This window comes from Equus przewalskii, chromosome 1 (genome assembly GCF_037783145.1).
Source record: "Equus przewalskii isolate Varuska chromosome 1, EquPr2, whole genome shotgun sequence".
Classification (NCBI taxonomy): Eukaryota; Metazoa; Chordata; class Mammalia; order Perissodactyla; family Equidae; genus Equus; species Equus przewalskii.
In genome coordinates, this window is record NC_091831.1 from 71,459,054 (window position 1) to 71,478,598 (window position 19,545).

Genomic DNA, 19,545 nt, shown 5'->3' on the forward strand with positions numbered 1-19,545 from the left:
GGGGTGTGAAATGGCTGGGCACATTGGGAAAATGGTCAGAATCTGGGATAGGAGATGAGCAGCAGGACAGGATAGGGGTGGGGTGAGGAGGGGGGTGAGATCAGACTCAGCTAAGATATTCTGGCTGATCTGCCGGGCGTGGAGACCACAGGTGGATGGTCAGGAGCAGGATGACAAGACTTGTGTGGGGCACGCAGTGCCCTCTAGTGCACTGGCCTTGGTGAGGCTGGTGGCTGGTGCTGAGCACACAGCTGTCAGGCTGAGAACAAAACCACTGACCCCAGCTCAGGAAGTGATTACTGGTGGCTGAGAAACACTGCCCATTGGTACGTGTTAGCCAACATGTGTGCTCGCACACACACACGCATGCACACACGCGTGCATGCACAGGCAGGGCCACCCTGCAGTATGCTTCACACACCCTGCAATTGGTATGCTACCCCAGCTGGAAGCTGCTTCTGCAAGGGATTATAATGTAATTTTGCTTTTAGGAAAAGAGCACAGATCAGAGGAGGCCCTATTGTAAACAACAAATTTGGGGAGGTGTAAAAGGGGATCGGAGTTCCAAGTTTTTTATTAACTGTGGTAAAATATACATTACATTGGGGCTGGCCCCGTGCCCGAGTGGTTAAGTTCACGCGCTCCGCTGCAGGCGGCCCAGTGTTTCGTTAGTTCGAATCCTGGGCGCGGACATGGCACTGCTCATCAGACCACACTGAGGCAGCGTCCCACATGCCACAACTAGAAGAACCCACAACGAAGAATACACAACTATGTACCGGGGGGCTTTGGGGAGAAAAAGGAAAAAATAAAAATCTTTAAAAAAAAAAATCTTTCTTAAAAAAAAATATACATTACATTGACCATCTTATTTAAGTGTACAGTTGAGCAGCATCAAATATATTCATATTGTTTTGCAACGATCACCATCATTCATCTCCAAAATTCTCTTCACCTTGCAAAACTGAACTATTCACCACTCCCCATTGCTTCCTCCAGCCCCTGGGAACCACCATTCTGCTTTCTGTCTCTATGATTCTGACCACTCTAGGGACCTCATATGAGGAGTCATACAGTATTTGTTTTTTTTGTCACTGGCTTAATTTCACTTACCATAATGTCCTCAAGAGTCAGCCATGTTGTAGCATGTGTCACAATTTCCTTCCTTATTAAGGCTGAATAATAGTCCATTGTGTGGATATACCACCTTTTATTTATCCATTCATACCTCAATAGACACTTGGGTTGCTTCCACCTTCTGGGTATTGTGAACAGTGCTGCTATCAATGTGGGTGTACAAATATCTCTTTGAGACTGATTTCAATTCTTTTGAACATATACCCAGAAGTGAAATTGCTGGATCATATGGGAGCTCTATTTTTAATTTTTTGAGGAACTTCCACACTGTTTTCCATTGTGGCTGCCCCATTTTACATTCCACCAACAGTGCACCAGGGTTCCAATTTCTCTACATCCTTGTCAACACTTGTGATTTTCTGGGTTTTTTTGATAGTAGCCATCCTAATGGGTATGAAGTGATATCTCATCGTGGTTTTGATTTTCATTTCCCTAATCATGAGTGACGCTGAACATCTTTTCATGTGCTTATTGGCTAGTTGTGTATCTTCTTTGAAGAAATGTCTGTTCAAGTCCTTTGCCCACTTTTGAACTGGGTTTTTTGCTGTTGCTGCTGAATTGTAGGAATTCTTTATATATTCTGGATATTAGCCATTTATCAGATATGTGATTTGAAAATATTTTCTCCCATTTCATAGGTTTCCTTTTCACTGTTGATTGTGTCCAATAATGCACAGAAGTTTTTAATTTCGATATAGTCCAGTTTATCTATTTTTCCTTTTGCTACTTATGCTTTTGTTTTCATTTTTTATTTGTTAAAAATGTGCCCACAGCTCTATCTTTAGCGAGAACAGGGCCAAACAGAACCACAGGTTCTTGGTCTCATCTGGCCTCCCACCAGTGCTGTCCTGGCTGCCTGCCACGGGCCACGGAAATACCTGGGTACTGATGGTTTCTGCCATGGCTCCAGCCTCGACTGCCAGTTACTCACAGGACCACAGTGACCAGGCACAGGAGAGACCTGAATGGCTGAGGAGCTCGCCATTGCATGCGTGACAGCACACAGGTGCCAGGGTCTCAGGGGGCCTCTGTTCCCCACAGGCACCAACACTGCAGATTCTGGCTCTGGGCCTTGTGCTCACTCACCCAGCCTTGCCCAGGGCTCCTGGGTGCATGGGCCTCCCAGGTTGTCTCTCTCAGGTGAGCCCCTGCTCAGCTCAGCCTTTACCCCCAGGCCCTATCCCCAACCTCGCTGACCTTTGCTCTCTTAACTCTCAGAGCACTAATCTGACACTAACAGAAGCAGAGGCTGATGCTCTGACGCCAGGCCCTGTTCTCACCACAGCAACCCATCCACCTCATTGCGCCTGCACCATCACATTCTCCTGGGGGCTACTCCCATTAACCTAATTTTGTGGATGAGGAAGCTGAGATGAGAGGGCTCAGGGACCTGGCCAGCCCTGCTGAGGAGGCAGGAGAGGTAGGGCAGGCTTCTGCTCCGGTGCAAGCCCTGGTTGGAGGGGTTGGTTCCTCAGCCACGCTGCCCGTGAGCACAGAGGAAGGCCCAGCAGGCCGACCACTGTGACTCTGAATAGCTGGGGCTGAGCAGGCGCTCGACACCTCCCCATGTGGGAGGTACGTCCACACAACTGTTACAACCCTGGCACATGGCAGGAGCACCTCAGCCCAGGGCCTCCCAGCCTCACCTCTCAACAACACCCTCCTAGGACCCTGGGGAGCATCCTACAGAAAGAAGGGGTGCCCATTCCCCTGCTGCTCACCTGCCTCTGGAAAAGCGACAGTGAATGCGTCCTCAGTGCTCTGGCAGACCCCAAGCCAGGCAGGAAAGACAAACAGACACACAGGCTGACTGCCTCCTGGCCACTCCCGGTCCTAGGCTCACAGGTCAGCTGGTCCCTTCCCTGCAAGTAATCCCAGCTTTTAGATCTTGTGGTTGGTGACACTGAGATGCTCCCCGCCCCAGCAGGAATATCAGGAAAGCAGACTGGGGGGGGGGGGCATGTGCACCCTCCCTAGTGTCATCCCTGACCAAGGGATGCAGTGGCAGTGCAGGCTGAGCCTGGTCAGCACCAGGTCAGCAGGGTGGACCTGTGTTGTCACACACTTTCCTGCTGAGCAGATGTGGGCTGCCCTATCTGAAAGGACCCCAATCCTGGGTGGGAAGTGTCCCTGAAGGAGGCTGGGGTCAGAGGTCGGGGGCTGAGGATGGTGGAGGAGGAGACAAACCCTGAGGGGAGCGAGTATCCCAGGCCTCCGGATGCCCTGCAAGGGCACGGGGACACCTTCCCAATGCATCCTCCCCTTGGAGCAGGTGGCTCCAAGACGGCTGGGGCTGGGGGCTGGGCAGGGCACTGTGGGCACTAAGGACGGCCTGAGGGAGGGAGGCCAGCTCCAGGAGTCCTGTGGGGACTTGGGTCTCAGGAGCCATGCCCACCTGTGTGTGTGGCGTGCACAGGGAGAGTGTGGTATGTGGGGGAAGTGAGTGTGGGTCTGTGGGGCCGGGGGCACATCTGTTACGTGTGGTGCGGTGTGTGGGGTGGTGCCTTGTTGGTTCAGTACAGCCCTGCTGTGTTTATCGGCTGCTCAGGCAGAGTTTAAAAATAATCCTATCTCTCGGGGACTCGGGCAAAACTAAACTGCCCCTTCTGAAAAAATACCTGAACTGAGCGACAGAAGGAGGGCTGGGGTGAGCTGGGAGGGCCCAGGCCTGGATCCTACAGACGGGCAATCAGAGGCCAGAGTGGGAAGGGATGGTCCTAGAGGCCAGCTACAGAGTCCTGGCAGGACACAGGGATGAGAGGAGGGTGGTCTGAGGGGCTCTGGCAGGGTGGGGGGGGGCTTGGCCTTGAAGGCAGAGGAGAGGGAAAGCAGCAACACTGGCTGGTGACAGGAAGTCCAGCTCTGCAAGGCCAAGAGGTCACGAACTTGGAAAACCTGGTAGAAGAGAGGTGGACTTGATCTTCTGTGGACTTGATCTGGGGGCAATGGAGAACACAGTGTTTGGGTAGTGGGGTGGAGGGCACCAGCCTGGGTAAGTGACATAAGTTCTGTGCCTCAGTTTTCTCCTTTGTATCCAAGGATATTAAGACGTCCCACCTCACAGGGTCAGTGGGAGGCTAAAATGACTCAGTGCACATAATGCACTCAGAACAGTGTGCACCCAGTAAAGCTCAGTGAAGGTGGCTACACCACCACAACCATCACCACCATCACCACTACCATAATCACTATCTTCAGGACAACTGTCATCACCATCGTTCCCCGATCCCCGTCACCACCCCTGTCACCACCCCCATCACCAGCACCACCTATACCATCACCACCACAACCATCATCACCACCATCATCACTTTCACCCCACCACCCCCCTCACCACCACCTCCACCACCACCACTTTCACTATCACGATCATCACCACCATCACCACCTTCACCACCATCACTGCCATTACCACTGTCACTTTGCCAGCCATCCTGAGGCTTGCAAACGAAAGCAGTTTTGCCAGGTTTGGCCCACACAAGCCACGGGAGGAAAGCTGTGCTGTAAAGGCCTACAGGGCCAGCATTGGGCCTGTCTTGCTCACTGTTGCATCCCTAGAACCTTGCCTGACGTCTGGCACAGAGCAGGTGTGAAGGGAAGGCCTGGGGCAGGCTCTAGGGATTTGATGCTCCACAGGTGCCTCAGTGTCAGAACCAGCTGCCTCTGCTCATGGGTCCCCGGCTCAGCTCAGCTGTGCTTACTCATAAGCCAATCCCTCCTTTGGGGAAATCTGACAGCTTGTCCCGGTCCTGATGCCCTAAATTTAAGCCTCTGTCTGCAAACCCTTCAAGAAAACTCTGACCTCTGCAAGTGTGCCCAACAGAAGGACAGCTTAGTGCATACACTGTGCACTCAACAAATGCCAGAGCCAGCTACTTCAATGAGGACACTATCACCATCACAGCAGGGCAGCCTCAGTTCTAGTCTTAAATTCCTCCTTCCCCAAATGCTGCCAGCAGCCCTTAGTGGGCAGCCTGTGCCACTGTGGCCACAAGACCGAGTAGCTTTTCTGATCTGGGCTGGGCATACAGCAAGGGCAAGCTGGATGGGCCTAGCACACTGGAAGGAGCGAGTGGCCATCCTGGCACACACTGGGTGCCTGGGCTTCCCAGGATGAGCTCTGGGGCTCTCCATGCTCCCGAAGGTTCTGTCTGGGACAGAGCCCAGGGCTCCTGCCCACCCGTCTGGTCAGGGGCTTCACACACAGCACAGCTCTCAAGGCCCTTCCCATCGTCATCCCTCCAGCCTTAACCCACTGTGTGGTCCTTTGTGGGGGAGGGCACGGGACCCAATGTGGGGTACAGTGTCTCCCCAGACACCCATCTTCTTGGGCCCTGGCCAGGCAGGGTGGCTGGTGGCCAGGAAGAGCAACTGGATGGGGGAGAGACCTGGGGGTCAGCCCTCACCCAGAGGTACCACTGACACACACACACACGCACAAACAGGCACACTCCTCTACCTTCCTTTGTGAAAAGCTCTTCTACACACACCTCGCCTGAGCTCTCTCTGTAGGCCAGAGACATCACTCTCCCCATTCAATGCTGGGAAAGTGAAGCCCAGAATTCACCTCTCGCACTCACTGTGGAACTGCAACCAGAGCCCTGACACCCCTGTGTCATCCATGTGGCCCTCTGCTGAGGGTGAGGAAGGGGTGGGGGCACGGCTGAGGTTTGGGGGAGTGAGGTCAGCAAGTGACATCTGCAGCCCAGAAGCTGGGGAGCCAGCAGCCCACACTCATCCTCTGCCCACAGGCCCCAGCCTCCTGCTCCAGGGGGCCTGGGTCCCAGGCTGCATCCAACATGCACCCGCGGCCACCACCCACACTTCCACACCCACCCCGACCAGCTGCAGTGGCCTTGCTGAGATGACGGACACTCCTGCCCAAATGTGATTTCCCAGCTGCTGCCCAGTTAATCACCAGCCTCGCTGGCAGTTCCTTCCGGCTTCTATGCAAAGGAAACTGCCAATTAGGTTACAATTAATTTCTTACCCGGGGCAAGGCTTGGCTGGAAAAAGACTGGCCACCCAAGTGGCCTGCTGATGACCGTGTACGGGTCACCAGGCCCCCTTGGCTCCAGGGCTCTTGTGTCCCTCAGCCCAGTTGACTGCAGTTGCGGGTGTGCCGGCTCCGGCCTGGGGGTGACGGGCCAGGAGATCATCGGTTTTGACCCTGGTGCCTCTGCCTGGGCAACTGTCCCTCATGTACCCAGCAGAGCACCATGACTCAGACTTAAACACATCTGTCACCCACCCATCTTGAGCTCCTGGAACAGAGATGGTCCTGATCCTTTCTGACCCCCCAGCACCCTTCTGGCCCACGTTCAACATTAACTGGGCACCTTCTACTGTGCATTCTTCATGAGGGGCTCTGTTCTAAGTGCTTCACACACATCACCCATTTAATCAACACAACTGCCAGAGGTATGATTCCTGCCTTACAGGGGGGCAAACCGAGGCAGAGAGAGGCTAAGTACTTTGCCCAAGGCCACACAGACAATGAGCCAGAATGAGGGTCACTCCTGGCCAGTGTGTGTGGCCACTGGGTTCCTCTGCTCGGCAACAGCTGTGCACACATGTCGAGAAGCCAGGGCACTGTGACCCAGGACCCCTAGCCACCTACCCATCTGCTTGCAGACCAGGCCGAAAATGCTGCCATAAATAACCATCCATGGCCTCCCTGAGCTTCCTCTAAAAGGTAGGTGCCCCTAAAAGTTTCCTTGCATAAATTCGCTCTTTAACATTTCAGAGAAATGGAGTGAAGGCCAGGGAGGCATAACCGAGTGGGAGTTTGCTGAGGCAGCTCCCGCCTAACGGGGACAGACGAAGTAATGGCTGCCCTGGGTGGAGGGAGCGACTGCCAGGTGCCCACCCATGCTTGGGGCCTGACACACCCATCCCCTCTGGACACAGAAGTGAGCCTTGAGGGGTCCTTCCCTTCCCCCTGTTGGGTCCTAGTACCACCAAACACTTGAGGAGGTGGGTCTGGCAAAGTCTGGACAGAGCAGCACTTTTGCACATAGATGGTGACCCATGACTTGTACGTCCTGGGAGGGGGTCAGGGCAGTGCCAGAAGAGCGGCACCCACATGGGGCCACCCACATGGGGTGACCAGGACAAAGGTGTCTCCACAAGCCCACGGCAGCCTGTCAGTCAGAGCTGGGCCTTGCTGGGCCCTGAAGCAGCCTGAGGGGGTCTGGAGGGCCAGCCTGTGGTCTGGCTGCACCTCCTTGTCAAGTTTGAAAGGAAGAGAGGGGGCCAAGTCGGCCCTATTAAAGGGAGCCCCTTTGTCTCAGGTGCTCAAGGACTCCAGTTGAGCCGGTCTGCCCTCCTGTCCCCAGTGTGCACTCCCTCCTGCGTGGGGCACGCTCAGGATGTCACAGTGCTCCTGTTGGGAGCCCCCTGTGGCCTCTCCCTGCAGCCTCGGGCCTGCTGTCCTCTCCTCTCCCCACTCCCACTGCCAGTGAGGGAGGTGCAGCCAGGGTGGACGGTGGGCAGGCCACTACGGTCTCCGAGCAGAAGACGGGCTCTCCCCAGGGCTGTGGGGGCTCCAAAGAAGGCCTGAGGCTCCGCCCTGCTGGGAAGGTGGAGGGAGGAGAGCTGGGGAAGCCTCCGAGAGAGAAGGTTCTCGCCGAGCATGGATGTGGGGCCAGACAAGTCAGCAAGTCCTGAAGGCCCACTGCAGCCCAGACAGAGGGTGTGGGGACACGTGCCACCTGCATCTGGATGCTGTTATCAAGACCTCAACTTCAAGAGTAAAAACAAACCCAACTCCAGGGCTAGAGTGGACCTGTGGAGAAGGGGTCATGGCAACCAAGTCTTCAGTTGATGCCTCCGCAACATGTGACAACTCGTGACTCCCACTGGGCCTCAGTTTCCCCATCTGTAAAATGAGAGAGTTGCACCTGATGCTGAGGCTTCTTTCAGATTAAGTTCTGATTCCCTTATGAGTCAGTGTGACATCTGTGCAAGAGCATTCATGGAATGACCTTCCTGACGAGGGGCCAAGGGGCAGGACAGTGGGCATGATGGGAATTGGGGTGAGTTTTGGCCTGGGTGGCCCCTGGGGCATAAGGAACATTGGGCCAGAAGAGGATTAGGACCACAGATGTCCTCCTTGGCCACTGATGATAAGGTAAGAAGACAGGCGCCTAGATCCAAAGGAGAGATTTCAGCACAACAGGAGGAAGCAGAAAGACAAGGGCAGAGTCGGGCCCAAGTCCAGGCCCCTCCACAGCCTCGCTGTGAGACGGGTTCAGCACTCGGCCTCTCTCTTCTGTTCCCAGCTGTGAATATGGACAGGGACTCCTCCCTGGAAGCTCTGCTGGGACAGCCCAGGCACAGAGCACCTGCTGACGGAAGCTGGTTCTCCTTTCTCCGGCCCCCAACTCTGGAATCAGATCTACCTGGGCCCACAAAGCCTTCCCACTACCCCTCAGTCAAGGCCTTCCTGCCCCATGTAGGCCCAGGTACCTGTGCAGCTTCTGGGTGCAGGGAGGGGTGGGCCCTGCCTCTGCACATACCACTGTCCCAGGAAAACGGCTTCACGGGACTGGCAGCATGACATCACACAGCTGCAATTATGGTAATCAACTTACACTGGATCTGCCTGGTTATTTTTAGAGTCTGGATTGAGGTTTAGCAAGACAGGGCAGCCCTGGGTTCCCCTGCTGCTGAGTCCTGCCTTGTCAGGTGGGCTAGGTGGGCGGCTGGATCCTGGCACCCCTCCCTCCTCCAGCCTTCATAGGGTGCCCTGGACAACAGCGTCTCACACACACTGCTCTGGGACATTGAAGCTCAATGTGGCTTTAGGGTCCAAGTCTTTGAGAATGTCCGCAGGGTCCCAGTGAGGTCATGGTGACTCAGCCTCCACAGGAAGACATCGGATGAACCCATGGTCTCCTCAAAAGGGATCTGGGGCTTAGACACTGACAGACATGCTGCTGGATGAAACCGCTTCTCAGTAATACTTGGAGGAGATTTGATAAAGCGAAGTAAACCCAACAAAGAAAGACACCCAAATTAAACATGGGCAAAGGACCTGAATAGACACTTCTCGAAAGAAGATACTAATGGCCAACAAGCATACGAAAAGATGTTCAACATCACTAATCACTAGGAAAATGCAAATCAAAACCACAATGAGATATCACCTTGTTCCCACTAGGATGGCTATAATTTTTGTAAAGACCCAGAAAATAACAAAGGTTGGTGAGGATGTGGTAAAATTGTAAACCTCACACACTGTGATGGGAATATAAAATGGTTCAGCTGCTATGGAAAACAATTTGCCAATTCCTCAAAAAATAAAACATAGAATTACCATATGGCCCAGTAATTCCACTCCTAGCAACATACCTAAGAGAACTGAAAACAAGGACTCCCACAGGTATTTGCACATGAATGTTCATGGCAACATTATTCACAATAGCTGAAAGGTGGAAACAACCCAAATGTCTATCAACAGATGAATGGACAAATAAACATGGTCTATATGCACAACGGAATATTACTCATCCTTAAAAAGAAACGAAGTACTGACATATGCTACAATGTAATGCACCTGGAAAACATTATGCTACGTAAAAGATGCCATACACAAGGTCCAAACTGGACAAATTCATAGAGACAGGACGCAGAGTGGTGGTTACCAGGCGGTTACCAGGCGCTGGGATAGGGGAGGAGGCAGCACTGCCTGATGGATATGGGGTTTCCTTTTGTGAACATGAAGATGTTTTGGAACCACACAGAGGTGACACCTATGCAACACTGTGAATGTACTACATGCCACTGAATTGTTCACATTGAAATGGTTGATTCCGTATTACATAAATTTCACCTCAATAAAAAAAAGTAAATTGTAATTATTTACCATGCCATTCTGCCGCACCCCCAGCTGCTAGCTCTGACACAGGGCCCTGCTGTGCCGCCCTGTAGGGGCAGAGCTGGAAGAGCCCGTGAGCAGGGGTGCAAGTCTGGAGAGGAGACTCCCAGAAGCGCGTGCAGGTGCCCCAGTGTGCACCCCCTCACTTGCCTCACTCTCCTCTGCACCCCAGGCCTCCTTTGCAGAGAGAGGGCCAGGTGACGGGATTCCAGCCCATGGAAATGGGCATAGAGCCCTGGGCCCCTCCAGGCCTGGCTGCTCAGAGCTCCATGCACACAGCCAGGCATGGAGTGGCTGACAGGAAGCGCCATGAGCAGGAGACAAATGGACTGCCTTGGGTCACTGAGATGGTGGGGGTTTCTGTTACCAAGTACAGTCTCGCTTCCCCTTATAGATACAGGTGGGTGGGAGGCTGGGAAGCAAAGAAGATTCGAGTGGGCCTCAATAAAGATTTTTCAAGGCTCTATGGAGTCATGTCTGTGGTCCTGCTGGACAAGTGGCCTGCAATGACCACCTACAGGCTACCCACTGACAAGGCTCAACCCCTCCTGGTGGCTAAGCATGTCCCCACAGCGCTATGTGCATGTTGACGCTGCTTCCACAGGTGAGGAGAGGAAGGCGGCTGTGCAGGGACCTGGCCAGAGCTGCGCATGCCTGAGTGGTGGCTGGGACGGAGCCCTGCTCCCCGACTCCACCCTTTCTCCTCCCTAGAAAGGAGAGAACAGAAAGCAGTGGACACCTCACAGGCAATGATGGGTGAGGAGAAAGCCCATGCCCAACCAGGACCAGCCCCCTGGCTTCTCTCTTTCACTGTTTCTCTAAGTCTTGGCCTCTTTCACTGGCAAGACAAGTTGGAGGAAGAAACTCCATGAACTCTCTCCCTTCACTGAGATGCCTACCGTCACTCTGTGCACCCCCAGCTCACCCTCCACACTCACCCACTCTGAGTCCTGGCATATGGAGCACATCCTCCCAGCATTTTCTAGGCCATTCATTCAATTTTAGGAAATTACATTTTTTTCTTTCTCCCTTTCTGGAAGAGTGAGAATCACTAGAATTTTCTGGCAATCATACAGGCACATGGGGGGCACTGGAACCACTGTGATGACCCTGATCTTGCCAGGGGTTTTGTGACTTATTTTAGCAGCAGAACCCTTTCTCCAATCAGAGTGCAGGTCAGGGCTGGTGCTCTGGTGCAGGGCTGGAAGCCTCACCTCCCCTGCCTTCCCCTCCCATGCCATACTGACCCCTCAGGCACTTCTCTGGAGCCCAGGGCCCTGCAGAACCCAGACATCAGCACCCATGTCTCAGAGGAGCGGAGGCTCAAAACTGTGATGAGGTGCAGCTGCCGGCACCTGAATCTGGGAGGGCGGCTGGGTCCCCCAGGACCTAGGCCGGCAGAGGCACAGGCATCTCCCCTGAGCTGGTCCCAGAACTGGACCCTGCCCTGCAGAGCCCCAGCTCTGCCCCCACTGGGCATCGCTGATGTCACAGAGAGGCTGCACCTGCCGGCCCACCAGGTGGGCACACACCTGTCCAGGTGCACAGGTGACCTTTCTGTATAGTGCCCTGGCTGCTATACTTTGTGGAACCACCCACAAGGCTAAAGCAAACAGCGGTGTTTGCTCAGGGCTGGCCACCTGCTCTCCTTGAGGGCCCACGTGGTGCCTGAACTGCTGCCCTCAGGTCCTATTGGCGTCATCTGCCCCACAACCACTTTCCAGGGGGCATCAGCTCCAATGGTGGAGAAGCCAAGGGAACAGTGCCAGCCTGCTGCCACCTCTTGCCCCACCCTTGCCTTGTCCAGGGTCTCTGAGGATAGCTCAGGGATCCACTGGCTTCATAGGCTCCAGCCTCGGGGGCAGAGAGGGTCCCAGAGGCTCCTGCAATTACCTAGCTGTGAGGCCAGAGCTCAATGGAAGCCCAGGCCTCATCTGACCCTAGAGCTCAGGGAAGGCAGACGTTGGGAGGACCAGGGAGGGAGGGAAGACAGGAGGAGGGTCCAGTCCACTGGGGCTCCCAAGTGTCCTGGAGCCTTGGTCCCTGGAGGGCCCCATCCTCTAAGGTCCTCAGAGATGAGGTGGAGCCCTGCCTCAGGAGTCAAAGCCTCCCCTAAGTCCCCAAATACCACCAGCCCTGGGCTGCTACTCTGGGTGGGGGGAAGGGAAACCCAGGTGGGCTCTGGGAAAACTGACCCTTCTCACCCCTTCAAGGCTCCCCAGAAGCACTGTCCCCAGGCGCCCAGATGGACACTCTGGGCCTGACCTCTCTGAGTTATACTGACTGCCCAGCCTTCTAGGGGCCGAAGCACCCCAAGCCCATAGAGCATGGAAGAGGGCCCTTGTACACCCAGGGGAGGTAAATGAGAGGGTGGGAGAGAAGGGGAGAGAGACGGCCAGGGAGACAGAAGAGCCCCCACTGCCATCATCCCCCTTCAGCCTACACCCACGGACAAGAGGGCCGTTTCCCTGCCTGGCGGCCCACTGCCCTCTCCCACCCTACCCTCAGCCTGCCTCCTGCCATGCACCTGTACCTGAAGTTACACATACACATTTGACATAAGTGATGGCTTAGCGCTTCCTTTACTGTCTGTCCCTCCCTGCAGAGTGACAGCTCTGAGGTCAAAGGGCCCTCTGTTGTCTCCCCAAGCGCATCCGTAGCCCTGGAGAATCTCCCCAGGCTGCAGGTGGTCCCTCCAGGAGTGTTTGTGGGCTGAAAACTATTATGGTTACTGTTACTATTAAGCCACTCACTCAGAAAAACAATTGTAGAAATAAGGAGGGAGAGGAGGACTACAACATGAGGGGCCTAAGCTGAGTGGCCGTCAAGGTTAGGAGCCTGAGCACAACCCCCACACCAGGAAGTGTCCTTCCCCCGACACCCACAGGAAGGGGGAGGGGGTTCCACGGTGGAAATGTAGCTACTTCCACAGGATGGAAGGAAGAGCTTCTGTGGGGGGAGCACTTCTCCAACTTTGCCTTTTTTCCTGGGTGCCCGGTTTCTGGATCCCTGGGGAGGCAAGCCCTGTCCCGGGTAAGGAGACATAGTCGCACCCATGCCGCCTGAAGCCTCACTCCCACCCCCCCCCCCCAGCACAGTAGCTTCTGTCAGGTGCTGGGTCCCCAGGTAGAGGCTGGGTGCAAGGGCCACTCCAGAGCACACATGCCCCTCTCCTGGGGCCAGCTATGACAGGGCCATGCCTGGTGGTGTCCCCACACCCACAGGGCACCCAGATGTCAGCTAAAGCAGCAGTCTCACCCAGAGAAGCTCCTGTTTTAGGTGTCAGAGCACAGCGCCACACTTCACTCTCATACCTAGGCCAGGCTGTCCCCAGGGTCCCTGGAGCCCCAAGCAGGGGAGTCACCGATGGGTCAGTGAGCTCAGGGCCACCTCTCCCTCCCAGGACCCCTCCTCAGCCCCACTCCTGGTCCCCACCACTGCTGGCCCAAAGAAGTGGCTTGTTGAAAGCCAGAGAACCAGGGGTGGGGAGTCACCAAGTCCTCTCCACAGGCTACAGGAGCCACAGTTTCCTCACCTGTGAAACGAGAAAACAAGGCTAACCCCCCCCCACCCCCCCCCAGGGGTTCAGAAGGATACAGTGAGCTAGCAGATAAGCAGTGCTTAGCACAGGACCATAGGCTGTGAGCCCCCAGTGGATTGGCTGCTGCTGGCATCAGCCTTACCCAGTTAGGGAGGAGTCCTCTCTTAGGTCGCAGAAGGGCGGAAGGCCTCAGGGGAGGCCGCAGCTTCCAGGCCCTCCCTTCCCCTTGGCACCCCAGGCTCCATTTTAACAGATACCATAATTTTTAATTAGTTTTCTCCTCCCCCAGCTAAAAGGCCATTAGCTCCCCATTAGGTGAATGCATCCCATTTTCTTCACACCACCAAGGAAACAGTGATTTACTTAGCTGTCCCTAAAGCAATTCTGCAGAATAAAGGCAATTTAGCAACGGGCTCAATAAACTTCCCCATTTGCTCTCTGTTTGCAGGCCCCACCCCTAGGAGCCCACCAGCTGGCCCAGCCCCTCTTTCCTGGTTAGGATGCATCCCAGCATGGGATACAGGCAGCTCCCAGAGGCCAGAGGGGCTTAGTGGGCTGGAGTGGAGGAGAAAGAGGGCAGGGCCCAGGCCAGCCTGGGGCAGAAGGACATGTCTTCCACTCGCCCCTGGCCAAAGAGAGGGGAGGAGCCACAAGAGAAAGGAAGAAGTAGGTGGAGCAGCTTTCCTGGCCAGGGGCTGCTCTGGAACCTGCTGGTCCAGGCAGAAGTGGCCTGCCCAGGCCCCAGTGCAGAGGGGTGGGCCCGGCAGCCAGGAGAGGGGGCCTGTCAAGTCGTGGCAAGTTTTCCCTTCTTCAGTACCCGGGAGTGAAAGGCTCAGGGGGTCCACAGGCAGAGAGGGCAGGTCCTTCCTTGTGGCCAGAGGTGCTGAGCAAAACGGGACCCAAGAAGTCAGGCTCGGAAGACGAGAGACGTGAGGCCTGCTGAGAGCTACAGGAGGCCAGCGAGATGGTGCTGGGTGAGGGGTTGGCTTGGGAAATGCAGGGGGAGCCCCAGAAGCTGGGATTCCAATTCCTCATGCAGGCAACAGGGATGGCTGTACTGTGCTGAGCAGCAAAGCTCTTCTACGAGCAATTTTTAGATGGAGGTTCCCTACCTCTGGTTCCAGGATATCCAGGGCAGATGGGTCTGCCATGAGTGTATGAGGTGGTGAGGGGCAGGTGCCCCTGTGTGCCTTAGCAGCAGGGAGAGAGGCTGAGTTCCCTGGGGGAGAGTGGAGTGTGAGGGGCCACGCTGTGGGAGTGTATGTGTCCACAGGCCTCATGATCACATATCCTTGAGAAAGGGCAGGAGTGTATCTTGGTGATGACTGTGTGTGTGAGCAAGCACAGATGCAAGGGCATGTGTGTGTGAGAGCACAGATGTGAGGGTGTGTGTGCAAGTGTGCACGGATACCAGGGTGTGGGGAAGAACAAGTCCTGTCCTGCTCTGGGAGTCTGTGTTTCAACTGGCACCTTTTTCTGAAGGTGTGTGTGGTCACAAACAATGAGAGTGTTGCACATGTTGGTGGGGGGGGCGGGGCGTGGGGTCTGTTAATGTCCATGGCCTTGCTCTGGGCTTCCCTGGGCCCTCCAGCCCACCCCTGCCAGCCCTGAGGCAGCTGCTTCTCCCTCTGCGCTGTAGTCTAGGCCACTGCCTCTTCATTTGGGTCCCCTCCCTGACCCCGTCCTGCCATCTTCCCTGGCACAGAAGGGAGCTTGCTGTCTTTCCTCAGTGTCTGACCCAGGAAAGGAAAACCTTCATCCTCTGGAGAAGGAGCCCATCCCCCTGGCAACAGGCCCGACCAGTGGAGCGCTGCGTCCACAAGAGGGCGCACCGCGGCCGAACTGGCCCAGTTTGGGTGGGTCGGGGGAGTAGCAGCCCAGCTCACTAGTGGCAGTCTGGAGCTGCTCACTGAGAGCACAGCTCGCTAGCTCCAGGGCTGCTGCTCCTGATAAAGGGCACCTGAAGGCCTCTCCAAAGACCCCAGCTGCTCTCCTTGGGTGCTGTGGGGCCACATCTCCACTCTCAGTGCCACCAATCACGATTTCTTTGTCATCCCAAGATAAGGGTGGGTGGGGCGGGTGCTCACTTTCCCTGGATTGGAGAGCCTGTCTTCCGCTGCCCAACACCTTGGGCCAGGGGGGTGGAAAAGCCACCTGCGTTCCTGCCAAGGGCTACGAGGCCAACCCTTGCAACCTGCCCCCCAGTCCAGCCCCCCACAGCCTCACTGGGCACCCTAGTTAAGTGCAAGGTGGTGGAAGGGCAAGGGAAATCCTCTGCAGGCTGCCCAGTGCCACAGGCTTCCGGCTCACACCTGACCACATGCCCACAACTACAAAGTTGCAACCAGGAGTTACAAGAGATCTTCAGAAGACAGTGTTTGTGTTTACTTCTGTCCTTTAGCCTCCTGCCTGTCTTCCCCCTGCAGCACTGTGACCCCAGAGTCCCAATACTGGAAACAGACTCCCTCCCTCCATTTTTCTCCAGGGCAAGGAAAGAGTTTCTCCCTTGCTCTCCCTATGACGGACTGGGGACCCCATTCTGGCTTCACTATCTGCCCTTTGAGTTGGGGATCCAGTCACACAAACGAAGCCTTGGGCAGGTCTGTGAACCCAAAGCCTGCACAGGACCTGGGGCTAGAGGCAGGGGACCCGGGCTCTTGGGTTCCCAAAGGCCACAGGGAGAGAAAGTCCTTTGTAAGCAAGTGGGGGAGGGTAGCCTGGGCGCCATCCCTCTCAGAGGGAAACCTGGTGCATACATAGTACTGCGGGAGGCGATCAGGGTGGATTTGACGGACCGCGACATGGCCAAGGGGGTCAAAGATTCTACAGGCTTGGGGTTCATCTGTCAGGGTTTGGGGTGAGGGCAGTGACCAGGCTTTGCGAGGCGACATCTAATGCTCCCAGCACCGACGCTGGCGGTACCCCACCTCGAGCTGGTCAAAAGCTCTTGATAGAAGTTGGCCCAGAGCCATCATACGGTCCCAAAGGCCGCACCTTCAGGTGCCCATTCCGGGCAGCGGCGCGCGACTCTAAGCTGTCGGGTGGGACTAGGACAAGGCGGGCCCTCAACCGGCTGCGCCGGGCCAGTCTGAGCGGCCCTCGAGGGCAGGCTCCCCAGAAACCACAGGCTTTTTAGGACTTTTAAAGACTAGGGCGGCAAAAATGTACAGGGAAAAGCAACCTTTTATAAAGAGCAGATGCCCTCCGCACTTGCGGCCGGCCAGGGTATCAGAGCTGGAGGACGAACGCACGGACGTGGAGCGCGAAAAGGAAACCAGGACGGGGCATGTTCTGCAGAAACAGAACTCCCCGCTCAAGTCGCAGGCTTTCTAGGGCTACCTCAGTCGTCCTCTACCTGCGCCGAAACGGCGGCAAGATATGCCCAGTTCGCTCCAAGACGCGGCTGCTGCGTGAGGCGCGACCAGGCTGGGACGAGCAGCTGCGGCTCTGGCCCTCGGCACCGATCCCGGCCGCCCCAGCCCGGCCTGCATCGCGCTCCGGTCCGAGACCCGCCCAGCTCAGACCCGAGGCGCCCTGCCCGCCGCACCACCTCGCTCCCAGCAGAGCCCGGGCGGCCGCCAACTGCGCAGCCCGCTGCCCGCCGCAAACAGAAAGGCGTTTCCGAACGCGTCCACTCCGCTGCTCGGCTCCAACTTCGCCCCGGCTGTTGCGGGCACCGGCGGCCGGCAGGACTTACCTTCGCCGAGCAGCGGCAGCAGCAGCAGCAACCGCAGCCCCGCGGCGCCGGCCGTCGCCTTCGCCATCGCCCGTGCGCGCCGGGGCCGCGGCAAGAGGGACGGTGGCTTGGTCTGGCGGGTCTCGGCGGCTGGGTGCGGCGCTCAGCCTGGCCGCCCCATGCCCGCCCCGGACGCGGCGGACACTGCGGGCGCGGAGCGTCGGGGCGCGGACTCCGGGGCGCTCTCCGCTGCCGTGCGCCTGGCTCTGGTCGCGGGACTGAAGCGCGGCCGGCGCGGACTGCGCCGGAGGAGCGGGCAGGGGCGGGGCGGGGCGGTGAGGGGGACTGGGGGAGGGCCGCGGGGCGGGCCGGGCGGGGCCAGGGTGCGGGCGGGGTGCGGGGTAGAGGCGGGGCTCGGGGTACCGGTCTGGGCGGCGCCGGGTGCGGGTCCGGCGGGGCGCGAGTAGGAGATGCGTGCTGGACTCGGGGTGCGGGCTGGGCGGGGCGCGAGTGGGAGCCAGGTGCGGGACACGGGCTGCGGGCCTGCCACCCGCAGCCCCAAACCGTGCACCCCCGCACGCACAGCCACTCTTTCTCATCCTGTGCACCGGCTCGCGGTCCTTGCGCTTAGCCCTTCCCAGCCGCCCAGAGAAGGCAGGGAAACCACGCCGGGATGCGGAGTCTGGGCCGACTGGCTGGGGGTGAGCCCGAGCGGACATGGAGACTAGGCGGGTGCCCCGCCTCCAGGTTCTTGGCGCGGCGCGGAGCGCATCCTCCGCCATTTCTCAGTGAGGGGAGGCGCGGTGGGAGCGCGGCCTCTCGGGGGACCCGAGGCGGGGAAGCGCCTGGCAAGGGAAAGGAAGCCGGAGCACTTTCTGCGCACTCCTGGGCTGAGCCTGGCGCGTGGCTTATGATGTCGGTGGTCGCGCCGGGGAAGAGGGTAGGAGGGCTACTTTGTGATCCCTCTTTTTAGGACTGGTCCAACCAATGGGAGCAGGAAACTGGCGCCAGGCACGCTTTTCAAAGAGACCTGCCGCTCGTGGCCTAATGGTGTGCTTAAAGGGTGGGTACCCTTCCGCCCTTCCAAACAGAACGCTTAGGACGTGGGGCTGATTGGGTAGGAGGTAATAGCAGGGAGGATCTAGAGCCCAAAAGAATTTAATATTTGCCCAAGGCGATGATGCCCATAAACACATCCAATCCTAAGGAGGAGAAGACTCTGGACCTCTAACTTGGACGGTCCTGGGGTTGGCTCGGAGGTGGCTTCTAGGCCTCTGTGGGAAAAGTCTGCTGTTCACCTATCCTCTAGCTGCCTTTTGAGGGTTGGCCTCCACCCAGGTGCAGAGGAGTGGAAGCCCGTGGGGCCTTGGAGTGGGAGGGTCCAGTGTACCCGGGCCTGGGGTGTCCTCTTCCCGCTGTGCACAGAGCCCCGCCCTCTTGCCGGACTGGGCTCAGGGCTGAATAACAGATTTGCACATCGCTCTGCAGATATGAAGTCAAAGTGAAGTCACCCTCGCCGGCAGGAGGAGGAGCTGCCAAGACAGAGCCTCGCTGGGGGCTCTGCCAGCTGAGATGTCCAGAGCCTGCCTGCTGGCCAGAGGCCAGGCGCAGTGCTCCCAGCTCAGGAGAGCCACCCTGTGGCCACCAGACCTTATGTTGCCTGCCACACCCCCCCAGGGCCTGGGGCCCTCGGATTTATGGGGCTGGAGTTGGCCATGGGGTGCTCCCTTGGGTGCAGGTAGGGCCTGCCTCTGGTGCTAATGACTACGAAGTGTGCTGAGTAGGAAGCGAGAGGCTGAGGGACTCCTTTGTTGCAGACAGGTTCCTGTGGCTGCCACCCAGGAGAATTCAGAAAGAAGAGGGGTAGCTTGACCCACTCTTCCAACGAGCCCTACTCCTGTGCCTCCCAGGGACCGCCCTGGCCAGGCCTAGGCTGACACTGGATGGCTGGATGTCTGGCTAGGCTCTGTGTGACCCATCTGAGGCTGTTCTCTGCCTGGGTCTCCTCAGGCCTTTCCACCCTCTCTCTACCACCACCCTTGGGATCTTGGGTGGACACCTGACACCATGGTGGGGGCATTGCCCTCTTCTTAGAAAAAGCTCTGGGGGGGGCGCCTCACATATGTAACTGGGCACACACATGTGTATGCACACATGCATACACCTGTGTTCACACACATGGACATGGGTACATATACCCCCACCACCACCACGGTGCGTGCCCAGGGTCCTGACCAGAGGGGCATCTCGTGGAGGGGAGAGGTAAAGCCCTGGGCTTGCTGGGCTCAGGACTAAGGGAGGGGAGTGACT

General features: G+C 57.1%; 1 protein-coding gene across 2 annotated transcripts in view; it reads right to left on the reverse strand.

Annotated features, from left to right (window-relative positions):
* Window positions 1-17,587, reverse strand: part of RET (ret proto-oncogene) — a 54,559-nt gene extending 36,972 nt beyond the window's left edge. Inside the window, exon 1 of one of the 2 annotated variants that reach the window (XM_008519603.2) lies at window positions 17,257-17,587. In XM_008519603.2, the coding sequence (XP_008517825.2) occupies window positions 17,257-17,323 (67 nt within the window). In that variant the 5' untranslated portion in view covers window positions 17,324-17,587. The remainder of the gene's footprint in view (window positions 1-17,256) is intronic. The other variant, XM_070567363.1, reaches the window with a different exon arrangement.
* Between the last annotated feature and the right edge of the window lie 1,958 nt (window positions 17,588-19,545).